At 56.8% G+C, this 14,084-nt stretch overlaps 1 protein-coding gene and 1 long non-coding RNA gene across 4 annotated transcripts; one reads left to right on the forward strand and one right to left on the reverse strand.

The window, feature by feature from the left end:
* Window positions 1–1,040: 1,040 nt before the first annotated feature.
* Shh (sonic hedgehog signaling molecule) lies at window positions 1,041–11,630 on the reverse strand. Of its 3 annotated transcripts, none has more exons than XM_078040908.1 (3): window positions 11,001–11,630; window positions 5,574–5,835; window positions 1,041–2,936 (listed from the first exon to the last, which is right to left on the reverse strand). In XM_078040908.1, exons 1-3 carry the CDS (start codon window positions 11,307–11,309, stop codon window positions 2,137–2,139), a joined length of 1,371 nt encoding a protein of 456 aa, XP_077897034.1. In that variant the 5' UTR covers window positions 11,310–11,630; the 3' UTR covers window positions 1,041–2,136. The 3 variants fall into 3 exon arrangements, with proteins under 3 accessions (XP_077897034.1, XP_077897035.1, XP_077897036.1); XM_078040909.1 differs by lacking the exon at window positions 11,001–11,630 and adding an exon at window positions 9,836–9,910; XM_078040910.1 differs by lacking the exon at window positions 11,001–11,630 and adding an exon at window positions 8,760–8,846.
* LOC144375512 (uncharacterized) lies at window positions 7,435–13,869 on the forward strand. The gene is made up of 2 exons (XR_013435541.1): window positions 7,435–8,082; window positions 13,111–13,869. It is a non-coding gene; the product is annotated as an uncharacterized LOC144375512 (long non-coding RNA).
* The last annotated feature ends 215 nt before the right edge of the window (window positions 13,870–14,084 follow it).

Raw genomic sequence — 14,084 nt, forward strand, 5'->3', positions numbered from 1 at the left:
TACGAACGCCTGCTTTGAAACTGCTCACCACCTGGAAGACCAAAGAAAAGTCTTTTTTGGAGGAACCTGAGGCCAGCTCCTGCCTGGAGGGCTGACTCCGTGAAAGCACACAGAGGACAGCCCCTCCCAGTGCCATCCAGTGAGCAGAGTCCTGGACACCTCTGAGGCCAGACCCTTAGCTCAGAAGCCCTTCAGGGGCCGGTCTTTCTTACTGCAGAAGCTCCCCCAGGCCTCCAGCCAGGTGAACCAGGGGAGCATGGACCCTGATGCCTAAACTGGAACTCCCCCCCAGATAGGCTTCACCTGCCAAGAGACTGCAAGTGCAGCCTTCCTGGACACTCTGCTCAGAGTGTAAAGCACGACAGTCACCTTTAATAAACCAAGGAGCTACAAGTAACCTGCTGCCTGGTCTCAGGGACACAAGCCCATGCTGATAACCACTCTGCAGAGACTGGGAAATACCAGTGTGGCTCAGAGCCCGGGCAGCTGTGCCCCTGGAGCGATGGATGCACTGGGATCAGGGAGGATGCACACTCTGGATTGCTATGAGGATTCCAAGGATGGGAGGTTGGGAAGACGGATACCTGGCCTCTTCCCTTGGGATCCTCTCTGGAAAGGTCACTGTGAGGCTTCAAAAAGCAACTTCGAACCTTATCCTGAGGATCAGAGACAGCAAGGTCAGGGAAAGGCATGAAATTGCCCTACAATCACATGAGAAGAAGGGCCCAGGGGCTCTCCCAGGGCCACCTCTGGGCCTGGGGGTTGAGATTTGCTAGTTAAGACAGGGACATCCCCTACCTGCAGGCATGCAGAGAGAACTCTGCACAATAAATACAAACAGAGCTGAGGTTTCTCCTGCACGGGACCGACTAGGGGGCTTGCTTGAATACTCTGGTCACCTATGCAGGCCAGGCTAATTCACAGTATAAGCAAGACTTCTAAAGGATATGGGGAGCCCTAGGTTTCCCAAACCAAGAAGCCAAGTAAGAAAAGAAAAAGGGCTGCATCAGTAATTCTTAGTTATTATACACTAGCCGGGCTGAGCGTGGCACGTTTTATTTCTATAAAACTATTACAAAATATTCAAAAATACATTTTAGTAAATTTACAGCAGTTATTTCTCAATTTATTAATGCAAAAACATCCTTTTTTTTTCTCTGTACAAACTACAGGCTCCATCCTTGTGGGCTCATCACTATGTGCACTTTTAAAAAATATTTTCTAATAAATTCTTTGAAGTTAAAAATAACAGTTCTTCCAGTTTGTCAAAAAAAAGTGTATGTGTGTGAGTGTGTGTGTGTGTGTGTGTGTGTATGTATGTGTGTGTGTGACGGGGGGGGGGGGGGAAGGGAAAGAGAGAAGGAGAAAGAGACAGAGAGACAGTCTTGGTTTTTCAAGAATGTGGCCAAAATGATGATTACAATGCAATATTAAACCATGAAGACAGTACAGGTGATGGCTGTTACATTGGAAACTAGTTAAATTAAAATAATATATTTCATATTTTTACACTATTTCAAAAAATGAAATGTCATTAAGTATTGATCTCTCAAAAATCTAATTTACAATTCTGTGTATAAAAATATAATTTGTGGACCCCCATGAAGCATGTTTTAGTTTACACTTGCCGAAAAGCAGGAGCCTAGCAGAGGAGGGACGGAGAGCACAGAATTCTGCCTTCTGACACTCAGGCCCAGGGGCACGTAGAAAAATAGACTCTGAGCAGGTTGCTTGGCCTCACAAAATAATCTCTCCCCCCCCCCCGTGAGTACAGTTCACATGATAATAATAAATTATCCAAGACACAAACTAGTTAAGGCTCTTGAAGGTCCGGTTCATATTATTTAAAACATCTATTCATACCAAACAAATAAATAGCCAGGAGAGGAGAAAAATAACCAAAATAAAACAATAACCAAAAAATTCAAAAAATATATATATAAACTAAACACAACAACAAAGCTCCCCGTGGTCTCTGTTTCCTTATAGTCTACTTTGGACTGTCCTACTTTATTATTATTATTAATTATTATTATAATTAAAAGTCTCATTCCGTGCGCGTTTCCCGTGTGTCGTTTGCTTTATCTCGCTGTCGCTTCCCGCGCCCCGCCCCCGCCCCTCCCGTCCGCCTGGACTTCAGCTGGACTTGACCGCCATGCCCAGCGGGTGCAGGGCCTCGCTGTCCAACAGCCAGGTGCCAATTTGGTAGAGCAGCTGGGAGTACCAGTGGATGCCCGTGGTGGCCGCCGCCCCTGGCGCCTCAGCCGCCCCTGGCGCGGGCTGGGGGGCCCGGCCTCCGCCCCCGCCGTCACCTTCGCCGCCGTGGTCCGTGTGCGCGGGCGCCAGCGCTGCCAGCAGCGCGTGCGCCAGGCGGAAGGGCGCGAAGGCCCGGTGCGCCCAGCTGTGCTCCTCGATGACGGCGTAGCACGAGGCCAGCACCCGGTTGATGAGGATAGTGCCCTGCGCCGTGAGCGGCGCGTAAGCGCCCGTGGCCTCCTCGCGCAGCGTCACGCTGTGCACCGCGGCCTGCAGGAGCCGGCGGTCCCCGTCGCGCTCGGTCACCACGTACACACGCTGGCCTGGACGCACGCGGCTGGCGAAGAGCGCCCGGCGCCCCGGTGGCAGCCCCGTGCCCCACGGCGCCTCGGGGTCCCCGGCGGAGTCGTTGTGCGGCGCGACGAAGAGCAGGTGCGCGGCGGTGAGCAGCAGTCTCTCGCGCGGCTCCCGCGTCTCTATCACGTAGAAAACCTTTTTGGCGCCGTCGTCGCGGTCCAGGAAGGTGAGGAAGTCGCTGTAGAGCAGCCTGCCCTGGTCGTCAGCAGCCAGCACGCGGTCCCCGGGACGCAAGTCCTTCACCAGCTTGGTGCCACCCTGCTCCAGGTGCACCGTGGCTGAGCCAGGGAAGCAGCCGCCGGATTTAGCCGCCACCGAGTTCTCTGCGGGCGGGGATAAAGGAGAGAAGAGGGCACAGGGGGTTGAGTACCACGTGGGACGGGAGGTGTGCGCCACGCGTGAGCCTGGGCCGGGGTTCGAGTCCAGATTGTCCAGCGCGGACCTCGCCCCTCCGCCAGCCCCGCCGCCTCGGTGGCAGGATTCAGATGCAGGCGCATTCCTGAAGGACTCCACGTCGGGGCCGGCTACCCTCCCCGCCTTCCGCCTTCCTCCCGCCCCACCGCTCACACCCACCCTCGCTGCGAACTCAGGATATTTGTTCGCCACGTGGATGCCACGGGAAGCCTTGAGCTCTCGCGGGTATCAGGGCGCACCCTCCGCGCCTCCCGTCCCCGAGTCTCCCAGTGTGCTCAGCACCCAAGCTGCGCTGGAACCCCACCCCGGATGGATGTTCCCCACCTCCCCCGCCCAGCAGGGCCCTCTTGTTAGCCTGTGGGGGGGGGAGTGGTGTGTGAAAAATAGCTGTAGTAGTTGTAGCAACTGGCCAAACATTCCAGAGAATTGCCCGAGGTGTGAAAATCCGAGGCTTGTGTGGATTTTCTAATTAAAATCCAATAAAGGGCCCAGCTTTGTCATTGTGATTCTGGAATAAATAGAAGACACTCTTGGAAAAGGGGACACTTCCATTTCTCCTCCTCCCCTTTCTCAGCTCACTCTCCAGCTTGTAGGCTGCCCCCTCCCTATTTGCTCAGGTGCAACCCCCACCCCCGGCCCCCCGTGTGCAATTCACACACGGGCTCTCCAGAAGCCCGGGCCTCACAGGCACTATTTGCACAGCCAGGCCTCTCTGGGAAGCACTCGAGATGTGTATTTGAATTTTAAATGGCCAGGCCTGCTTGGAGCGCTGGAAGCGCCGGGTTTCAAGGCCCCTCGACTACCCGCTTCCTCGGCCCTCCATCGCTTTCTGAGGCTCACTATCCCGAGGACAATAATTGAGGTTGGGGCGGAGCACGGGCGAGGGGGGGGGGTGGCAGGGACGAGAGGCAGGGAGGTATGGATCTTCTTTGCATTCCAATCTCCGGGATCATGCTTTTTGCAAATAGAGATTGCGAGAAAGAATCTTCCTGCTGGAATTACAGAAGGTTTTTAATCTTCTCATCGGTTTCTCTGTCATGAAGTGCGGGGCTGGCCGTTGGAGGCCCTCTGTAGCCCCCCGGAATGCGACCCCGGGCGCTGGCGAGCCCAAGTCGTCGAGTCGCACGACCCTGCTTGACACGCACTGCGCCGTGCCCAGGCTAGCGTGCGCAGAATGCCAATGAGCGGCTCGGCGCCCAGGGTTCTGCTCTCCCGGCGAGACCCTCGGGGCGGGATTACCGCTGCTCATTTGGGAAGAGACCTCTAGGGACTTCCGCCAGGGGGACCTCACGAACAGTGCTGGCGTAAAGGAGACCTCGCGCTTCTAAGCGCAGGAGCAAGGTCCCGGAAAGGGCGCGCCGGGGGCTGAGGGCCTCCAGCCACCACCGTTTCCCATCCGGAGCATAGAAAGAATCCCCAGCAAAAGTCTCCTCGCTTTGAGCCCGTGCAGGGGTAGGGGCGTCACCAGGAGCTGTACACGACTTTCCTACCTGAGCTCTCACACCTTCACCTTCGGTTGTTGCAAGAAGCAGTGGGCTTTAACACTGTTTTCCTACTAACGTGCCCTTAAAATGCAGTTTAGAAGAAAACGGGGAAAACTGGAGGGGGGCACGGAAGACAATTCCTTCGAAATTCACTGTGAATTGTCTTGCTAAATGTGTCTACTTGTCCGAGAGATGGCAAGATCTGCACATACGGCCCCAAGTCGGGTAGTGCGCGTGTGTGGGTAATGCCTCGCTGCCGTGGCTGTTCCTCCCGGCAACAGCATGTGGCGTTGCAGGCCCAGGGAAGTCAGCCTCAGCCTGCGGCCAGGCGCTCCAGCTGCAGACTGGGAGGGGATGGCCTTTCCCGTTCCTGCCCTACGCAGGGCACCCCAGCTGGGCTCCTAATAAGAACGGATGCTTCCTTCGGCTCCAGATGTTGGAAGTGGTAACTACTGGGTTTATTGCCTCCCACCAGGCCTCTCCCCAAAGGCTTAGCGAGTGAGTTAGGTTAGTTAAGAATCCACAGGCGCTCAGCAGGGAGGAGCCAGCAGCCCATTTATGCCCTGGACAGACCCTCCTGCACTTAGTGGGAGTGGTGGTAGGTTTTTAAGCCCCAAATGAGAGAGGAAAGACCTGGCTAACTGCAGAGTCGCCATGGAAATTTCAGTACTCCCCGCCAGCCTTCACTCTTTCTTCTCGTTTCCACCACCTGCAGTGGGGACTCCAAAAAGTGGGGTCTGGAGACTTGAAAGCCACAGGTCTTCTGAATCTGGGCTAGAGAGCCAGTGGACATCCGCCTTCAGGGTTGGCAGGGAGGGGACTCACAGGGTGCTCCTTCCTCCCTGGCCCTTACTTCCCTTTTACTTTTCCCCTCAAATTAGAGGTGAGGATGTTAGTGTCCTCAGTTGTTAGTGTCCACAGAGTGTCAAAGACCACTTCATAGGTCAAGAAAATAGTGGCTTCTTGCACCAACAGATAGCCTTACAGAGAGACCTGGAGCAAGGGTACCGTATTGTGTGGGGTCAAGGGATATGGAGAAAGGCTGGGCATGAGGGGTCTTACCTGCTTTCACGGAGCAGTGGATATGGGCCTTGGACTCATAGTACACCCAGTCAAAGCCGGCCTCCACAGCCAGGCGGGCCAGCATGCCATATTTGCTCCGGTCACGGTCAGATGTGGTGATGTCCACAGCACGACCCTCATAGTGCAGTGACTCCTCCGAGTGGTGGCCATCCTCGTCCCAGCCCTCAGTTACCCGCAGCTTCACTCCTGGCCACTGGTTCATCACAGAGATGGCTAAGGCATTCAGCTTGTCCTTACACCTCTGTAGAGAGAAGGGGTGCCCAACCAACAGACCTGTTAGCTCCGCCGCCCCACCACCCATGCCAACATCCATCAGCCAGCCCTGACCAGGCTTAGGGTAAGGATATGTGGAGAGAAGTGGGGAGACAGAACTAGTGTGGGCATTGGGTGGGGAGAAGGGAACAGCATTTGCAGGAGGAGCCAGTTCTCTTGGAGACAAGCTGAGGAACTCCTTCCAATCCTGAAACTGCAAATCAACTAGCATGGTCTGAGAAATAAGCAGAGTTTCTCTGGAAGAGGTAAACTGTGTTTCAGACACAAGCTCCAGAACCCTCTAGGGGCACCATTGGCCAATGCCACCCCCACCCCCACTGCTCTCCACTTCTTAGACCTGTCTGTGCTCCCCCCATTCTGCACACCTGGGCCAGGGTCTACCATTCTCTCTGGGGTAAATCCCTGCTGAGGAGGCCACAGAGGCCAGTGCAGAAAACAGAGCCTCTTCTGTGCACTACTTAAGGACAGGGACACCAGCGCCATCTCCCTCTGGACCTTCCCTCCTACCCTATGCCTATCCAAGGCGAGAAGGAAGCCAAAGTTGAGGGAGTGATAGCCACTCAGGGTGGGAGGCAGCCCAAGTGCTCCGAGGCAGGAGGCAGGTGAGCTCTAATGTCCAGCATGGGTAGGGCCGCAGGACAAACATTCTCTGTCTGGGCGGCCACATTCCTCCCCTGTGGAACTCCTCTGGGCCAGGCTGCTCTGGGTCTGATTGTGTTCTTGTTTTCTTTAACCTGTTCCCTTCCTCCTTTCTTGTTTTCTTGGCTTTGGTGCAGAATGGTGTCCAGCAAGTTTGAAGAGCAAACTTAAAGGGTGGGGAGGGCGGGCAGGAGAACAGATGGGGGATGGGACCCAGAAAGGCCTGAGGCCTCTGGAGCCCTGCCGGCCCCTCTGCTTCCTCTGCTCCCCTCCACCCATGTGCAGGGCAGAGTGGAACTTGGGATTGTGGGGGCTCCATCCATAATCTTGGGCCATATTCAGAAAATAAAAATTGAGTCAAGTGTGTGTGTGTGTGTGGGGGGGGGGGTACTCATTCACTACCTGGGCCTTTATACTGCTGTGGGTTGGATTCGGGATTTGAAAAGGGGGAACTGGAGATACAATGATGATGGTTCACCCCAAGAGAAGCAGACCAGGAGAAGCAATTGCAAGGTGACTTCTGTGGAGGGTAGGGCTGATATCCACCCACCCCAAGGCGGGGAGGGATGCTCTGCTTGGAAGCAGGTTACTGGGATGGAAAGGGCCCTAGTAACAGCCAGGGGAACTCTTACAAAGGGCGGAGACTCTTGCAAGGACTCTGCCTGCGCTTTCAGGGGACTGACAAATTGCGCAACAGGAAAAGTCCTGTGTATCTGGCAGCAATAAAAACCAGTAATATGGTCGCAGAGTTAAACATACAACAAATGCCGAGAGGACGGGGGGGGGGGGGGTGCTGGGGCGGCCCTGGTAACAGGTCAGCGCTTGCAGGGTTCTGGGCCTGCCGACAGCTTTCTTAAGAAGTAAAAGAAGAAAAAAAGAAGAAAGAAAGAAAAAAAAGTCAGAAGGGCAGAGTTTGAGTGAGGTCATCTTGAGGATTGAACGCGTTTTACATGAAAATCAATCAGTAAACCAGGGTCCGTTTAGAGCCGGGATCTGAAGCCCGGTGCGCGCAGGCGCACACCGCGGTACGCACACGCACACTGCCACCCCCATTCCAGCCCCCACCCCACTACAGCTCCTTTCTCTAGGGAGGGGGGAGCAGATGAGGCTTTAAACAGCTTCCCACCCAGCAGCCTGGGAGAGGGAGGGCAGCACGGACCCAGCATCCTGAGCTGCGCCACTTGGGCAGGCATGGAGGACCCCAGGCAAGGAGCCCGGCGCGGAGCCAGGCCCGGGCGACCAGGACAGGCCGAGGCCAGGGTTGCCAGAGTTGGCACCCCAGGCACCCCGCCCTCCCGGGCACTAGGCCCTGTGCGGCCTCAGCTGGCGGCTGCAGGACGCTCCCCCGCCCGGGCTGGGAGGGATTGTCTCCGGCAAAGCCGGGAAGCTCAGGCCGGTTATTAATTCATTGGGTCGTGTGCCGCGAATCAAGTGCGACTCTGTGCAGCCACCGTGAAGCCCAGCAGGGCCGCCGGGGCGGGCTTTGTGTCGGCAGAGGCCAAGTTGCTCCCCACGCCTGAGCTCCTGCCCGGCGCGCCCAGAAGCTCGGGGCTGGGACCGCCGCTGCCGGCAGCCGGTAGGCTTCCCCCAGTGCAGGGGAAAGAGACCCCAGACCCTAGACGCGCCTCTCCCCCTCCTCCCCCACTGAGAAAAACAGACCCCTGTGTTCAGAACAGAAGAAAACATCCCCAAGCCCCACACCGGAGCTCCTTTCCCCATCGGCTCAAAGCACACAGGAGGTCTATTCAACGTGGCGTCTCAGGTGGCCCCCACCTCAGCCCGCAGAGCCGGCAGATCCGGCCCCGGCCGCCTCCCTCCCCAGCTCTGTGGCCGCCGGCACCCTCGCCTGGCACCCGAGGCCTGCGCCAGGAGAGTGTGTCTGTCTGCGCTTCCCCTCTCTCGGTTAATATTAACCAGGAGCTCATGCGTTCCAGAACTGCTCCGAAAGTTCCACTGGGGACGATCTTGCCATGGTTGAGGGACTTGGGCGGCAGTCACATTAGAGAGACAGACAGGGAGGGAGGCAAGACAGAGGACGAGGGCCATTGCGCACCTGGGCCCCAATCAGGTGGTTATTTAGAATGGGGGCCAGCGGGTGAGCAGGTTCCCCAGGAGCACACACCTCCTCTGGGCCGGGGAAGGGTCCCTAGCTGGGCCCCTTCACCCACCTCCAGACTCTCACCACCCAGCCCTCCCCCTCCCGCCGGCTTAACTCTCAGAATCCGTGGAAGAAAGCCCAGTGGAGGGACGAACCTAGTGGCACCTCGAGACTGCCGCAGCTCCAGCCACCCGCGGGTTTAGGAGACTCTTTGCGGGATGGTGATGTGATCGTGGCCTGGCTCTCCCCCACCCCGGCCACCCCACTTTGGCTGTCCCCCCCACCACCGCCTTTTGTGTTGGGAAAAGGAATAGCCACTGCCCAAGGAAAAAAAAAGTATTTGTTTTCGTTTCGTTCGTCTGAGGGAAGTTGACAGAAGGTCAGAAGTTCAAATGCTGCCAGTGCGCGCAGCGGCGAGAGTGGCGGGGCGTGGGGCCGGCGGACCCCGGTCCGGGCAGGGCGGACAGGGTGGGGGAGGGCCCTGGCTGGGGGCTCTAGTTGGGGCGCGGTGGCCGGAGGGGCCGAGAAGGCGGCGGGCCGGCCTCGGTTGGCGGCCCTGGGCTGGCCGCGGAGCCTGCGCTGCGCCCGGGCCCTGGAACTCGCCGGCCGCGCGCTCCGCCCTCCGCACCCCCGCCCCCGCCGCGGGGTAATTACGGCGGTGGGAGCCGGGCTCTCGGCTCCGGCCGGGCCTGCGCTGGGCGTGTGGAGCGGCCGGGACCGGCTGCCTGCGCCCAGCCCCGCGCGCGCGGAAACCGTAGCCTCGAGATCGATCACCCCGGAGTAAGTGGAGCTGAAATGCGTCTGCTCCGGTGCGCGGCTCCGCGCGTTCGCCGCTCTGCAGCAGTCGACGAGGCCCAGGCCCCTGGGCAGGGGCGCGGGCCAAGGACCCTCTCTCTGGCGTCCGCCTCGGGCTGACCAGGATGAACGCGACTCGCTCAGCCGGGGGACCTAAGGTCCCGGCCCCTGAGGCTTTCTTTTCCATTGCCTCCTTCGTTTCGGATTCTGAGGACCTGGAGGCCGCCCGTCCTCCTCGGGGAGTGAGGGTGACGGGCTAGCAGGAGAATTCCCTCAGCTGGCGGCACGCACCCGGCACCCCGGGCCCGTGCAGCTAACCGTGGCTCGCGCTGCTCTTGGGCACAGGCGCGCGCGTACACACTCGAGGTCCAGATTTAAAGTGGTCGGCAGCAGATGAGGGAGTGAGGGAGTCTCCTCACTTCGTCCCCGCTCCTACCGTTTGCCGGCTCTAAACCGAGACCCGGCTGCGGTCTTCTTTCCACCTCCTCACCTGGGAGCCCGTGGCTAACAGCGCGGCTCTGAGGAAGCTCCTCTTTCCCTCCCGCCTGCACCTCCCCCTGCATTTGCGCCCCACCAGCGCCGCTCCGTCAGCCACTGTGCGCACCTAGCCCTAAAGGTAGGACTTGAATATTTTAATAGGGCAATAAAAAGGATGTTGACCTATATTTGCAAGAAAACCCATTTCTAGCTTCAGTCATACGTGCATGGAGTTTCAGAAAGTCTAGAATTGGCTGGGAGATTGGCAGCCCAGAAGTCTCCAAGGAGGTGGGAATGGAGAGAGGAATTCATGTTTTGCTTTGCCTCTCCTCCCACCCGCTACCCCTCACTAATATTAATTCCCTCTTAATTCTTATGCCAGCAGGTTGAAAACTCAAGTGATGAAATGCCAATAAGTTTTCAGTACCCCCCCCAGGTACCCCAGCTCCGGAATGAAGAGCATCCTGACAGAAATATCAATACATCTGGTGGGCACAAGTGGGGAGGACAGAGTGGCAGTGCGATGCAGCGGAGGCTAGCAGGGAGCTTCTGCAGCCCCTGGCTTTTGTCAGATAGCCCCTGGCTTTTCCAGTTAGGATTCTCTGGCACTGGTGGTGGGGATAAAGGGTGAGGACAGTCTTGAAAAAAGAAAACCACAGAGAAGGAAAACGTGTAAGCTCTGGGCTCTAATACGCAAGGCTACCTTTGTACAGTGACCTGGAGGTCACTTATGAGTATGGGCGCGTTCCCCCAGCTTTCCTCCATTTCCACCCTGGACTTGGAAAGGGCAGATGCCCCTCTAAAGTCAAGGTCTCCCAAGTTACAAGCCGGAGTAGAGGAAGGAGAGGGGAGGCTGTCCCAGCAAGACTAATCAAATCAGGGCCCAAATGGACCACATCCCCTTCGGTTCTCACCCCACCCACACCCTAAACTTCTTTGATGGACTCTAAGCTTCCATTCTCCTCTAGGAAGAGGAGTCCTGCTAGGTGGGCAGGTGGGTGGGGAAGGAGAGGGCCAAACAGTCTCCCGTCTATCCGCCCAAAGAGCAAACAGAAAGTGTGGACTGTTTGGTCGCAGGCAGCCCCCTCAAGGAACACGCTCCACGCCCCGCGCAGGGTTTCTACCTGAGTCATCAGCCTGTCTGCTCCCGTGTTTTCTTCATCCTTAAATATGATGTCGGGGTTGTAATTGGGGGTGAGTTCCTTAAATCGCTCAGAGTTTCTGGAGATCTTCCCTTCATATCTGCCGCTGGCCCCCAGGGTCTTCTCGGCCACATTGGGAATAAACTGCTTGTAGGCTAAAGGGGTCAGCTTTTTGGGGTGGCGCCTCTTGCCAAATCCCCTGCCGGGTCCGCACGCCAGCCCCGAGCACACCAGCAGCGAGGAGACCAGGACCACGAGCAGACATCTCGCCAGCAGCAGCATCTCGTCCATGGAACCTGGTGACTTCCGAGCTGTCCCCGCGGGTCTGTGCGCGAGCAAGTGCGCGCGGGTGTGTGCGTGTGCGCTCTCCCTTGCGCTCTCCCTGTCTCGCTGGGCTCGCTCGCTCGCTCGCTCGCTCGCGCGCTGCCTGGCTCTTTCTCTTTCTATATAACCTTGCCCGCCGCTGCTGCGGGGGACTCGCCGCCGATCCCCACCCAGACAGGGGCTGCAATGGCAGGCTGCTGGTCGCTGATAACGGAACACATCGGAGTTGGGTCTCGGTCTCGAGGCAGCAATCAAAAGACAAAAAGAGTCTGATTTTAAATGGTAGCAAGCCTGGGGAGCTTGTGAGACAGGCTGCCTTTCGCACTATATTATAGCTGGCAGGGGCGCATCTGATTGGCCAAAGCCGCAGAAGCTTGTCTTCTGATGTTAACCCTGAAGAAGACTACATTTTTTTTTCTGTTGCTGCTGTTGCTTTATTTTTACCTGAAGGCTTCCAGTTAAAAAAAAAAAAATAGGGAGTGTGGAGGGAGGTCTTTACTAAGAAGAGGTGGGCGGCAGGGAAAAGGCAGGTTTCCTAGGATAAGATAGATTACTGCCTGCTTTGTGCACATCTCTGTGCTTCCCCCTTTACTTTCTCTGGAATGGTAGGTGCTTCAGTTAAAACCAACATAAGTTTTTAAAGGACAGTCTAGACCCCCCCCCCACGCCCCAAGCTTCAGTCATCAACAAACAGTCTCTCAAATGTTTGAGAGGGAAACCTGCCCCAGCTCTGCTGTTTCCCCCAGAGACTTGATTTTACAGGCTAGGTGCCCCTAGGAGGAGAGGACCCTGCACCTTCTTCTGAAAATTTACCATCCTTGGACAAGGGTAATTATGTGAGGCCAAGACTTTAGGCATTGCTGTTTGAAATGCTTTATGTGCCTTAGAAAAACTTGAAAATACTGCTTCTTCTTTGTGTTCCCATGAACGCCTGACATGGTTCAACCTCTGCAAAGAAGATGAGACTCAGGAGCAGGTCCAGAGTGAGCCAAGGGGCCAGCAGGGCAAACCACCTGGTGGGCACAGAGCAGGGAGCTGGCTGGGCTAGTGCATGTGTGGTGGGAGGAGGCCATTGTGCCTGGGGCAGCAAGGAGTGGGCAAGGCTGTGCACACACACACACACACACACACCACACACACACATCGCCGTGATCGATCTGAGCAAAGTGCAGGGCCAGGGATGAGCTGGACGTGGAATTCAGGCTCCTTGCCACAGTGAGTGGAGATCCGTAAGCCAGTCCTCAAGGACAGAGGCCAGCCAGGTGCTGGGGCTACAGACTAAGGGGTGGGTGGGGACCCTGGGGAACAGGGTTCTGGTCAAAGAGCATCATAGAAAAGTGCGTAGAGTTTAGCAATCCTTGAATCTCCAATCCCTTTCACTTCTTTTAGGAAAAGAAAAAAAAATTAAAAGTCCTAGTTTTAAAAGTCTGAAATTTATTCTTTTTATGGAACGTGGCTTCCCCTCTTGTTCCTCCCCCACCCCTCACACAGTAAATCCTCCAGACCAGGGCAAGTGGCATACTGACCCTGAGGAAGAATGTCTCCACGGCTGCCCTGCAGGGATAAGTGCTCCCCTAGGACCCCCTCCATCCCAGGCAGAGCCGAGGCCAGTAAGAAGCTGGGCTGTCAAGCAGGGGCACCTTCCAGCACTTTCTTGGCAGGCAGGCTGTTTTTTGGTGGGGAGAGAAGAGGTGCATCTTAGGAGAGACTCGCGGTCAGTTGCTCTCCTGCTCTCCCACCTAACCTGTCTCTTTTCTCTGTTCTACAGTTTGTGAAGAATCAAAATCTTCCAGAGAAGGCCGACCCAGAGGCTGGGCAGCACAGCAGCCTGCAAGCTTATCCAGGCCGGCTGAGCAGGGAACTGGGGTCTCCACCCAGCAGACAGCAGAGCTGTCCTGCTGAGGGGGTGTGCCTCTGCTGCAAGAAAAGACCCACCACCCTCTGGGGAGGAAGGGAGGGCCTGTTTGATGTGCTCTCCTGCACAGTAGATGCACGTTGTGCCCCAGGAGTGCTTTGGGACTAACAGGTGACCTGAGCTGCCTGGTGTCTACCCGCTTCAGTTCCTTTCCTTCCCTGTTCTTTTCCACCCTCCCTTACAAACTCAGGCATGCGCAGAAAGCCCACAGGACCCACGGCCACCCAGTAGCCCCTGAGCACAGACCGGCAGGGGGTGTGCTGGGAGCATCGATGCTGTGCAGACAGTTCACCTCCTCGACATGCAGGGTGGGCAAGGCGTGTTATGGGGGCAAATCCTGAACTGCTCAGAGCTCTGCATGGGCACCTCAGGAGTGGTCAGCTCCCTCTTGGCAGAGGGTTGGGACTGGATGAGGTTTGGCATTGTGCTGGGCTATTGGGGAGGTTTTGTCAGACACCTACTGCAAGGGACCAAGGACGCTTCTTCTCTTGCCTCCATCTCCCACCAGCCCTGGGCACTTGGAGAATCTGGTGGGGATTGGCCTTGGGGGAACTGGATGGACCTGTAAGGATAAAGTAATGATGCACCTTAAAACTTGCTACTGACATCTGACTGCAGAGTGCCTTCTCCCTGTCTCGGGTGGGAAAACCTGGAGGAAAGCAACGACACTTTGTACCTCTTATCTGAGAAACAAGGGCGCGGGGCGAGCCACCTGAGAAGCTGCAGCCTCTGTCCCTACGCGCCGGCCCTCCATCCCGCCCACTCCCCACTTCCCAGACACCACACACGGCTGCTTTCCACCTCCAGACACCAGATGGCTCCCTCTC

This window comes from Ictidomys tridecemlineatus, chromosome 2 (genome assembly GCF_052094955.1).
Source record: "Ictidomys tridecemlineatus isolate mIctTri1 chromosome 2, mIctTri1.hap1, whole genome shotgun sequence".
Classification (NCBI taxonomy): domain Eukaryota; kingdom Metazoa; phylum Chordata; class Mammalia; order Rodentia; family Sciuridae; genus Ictidomys; species Ictidomys tridecemlineatus.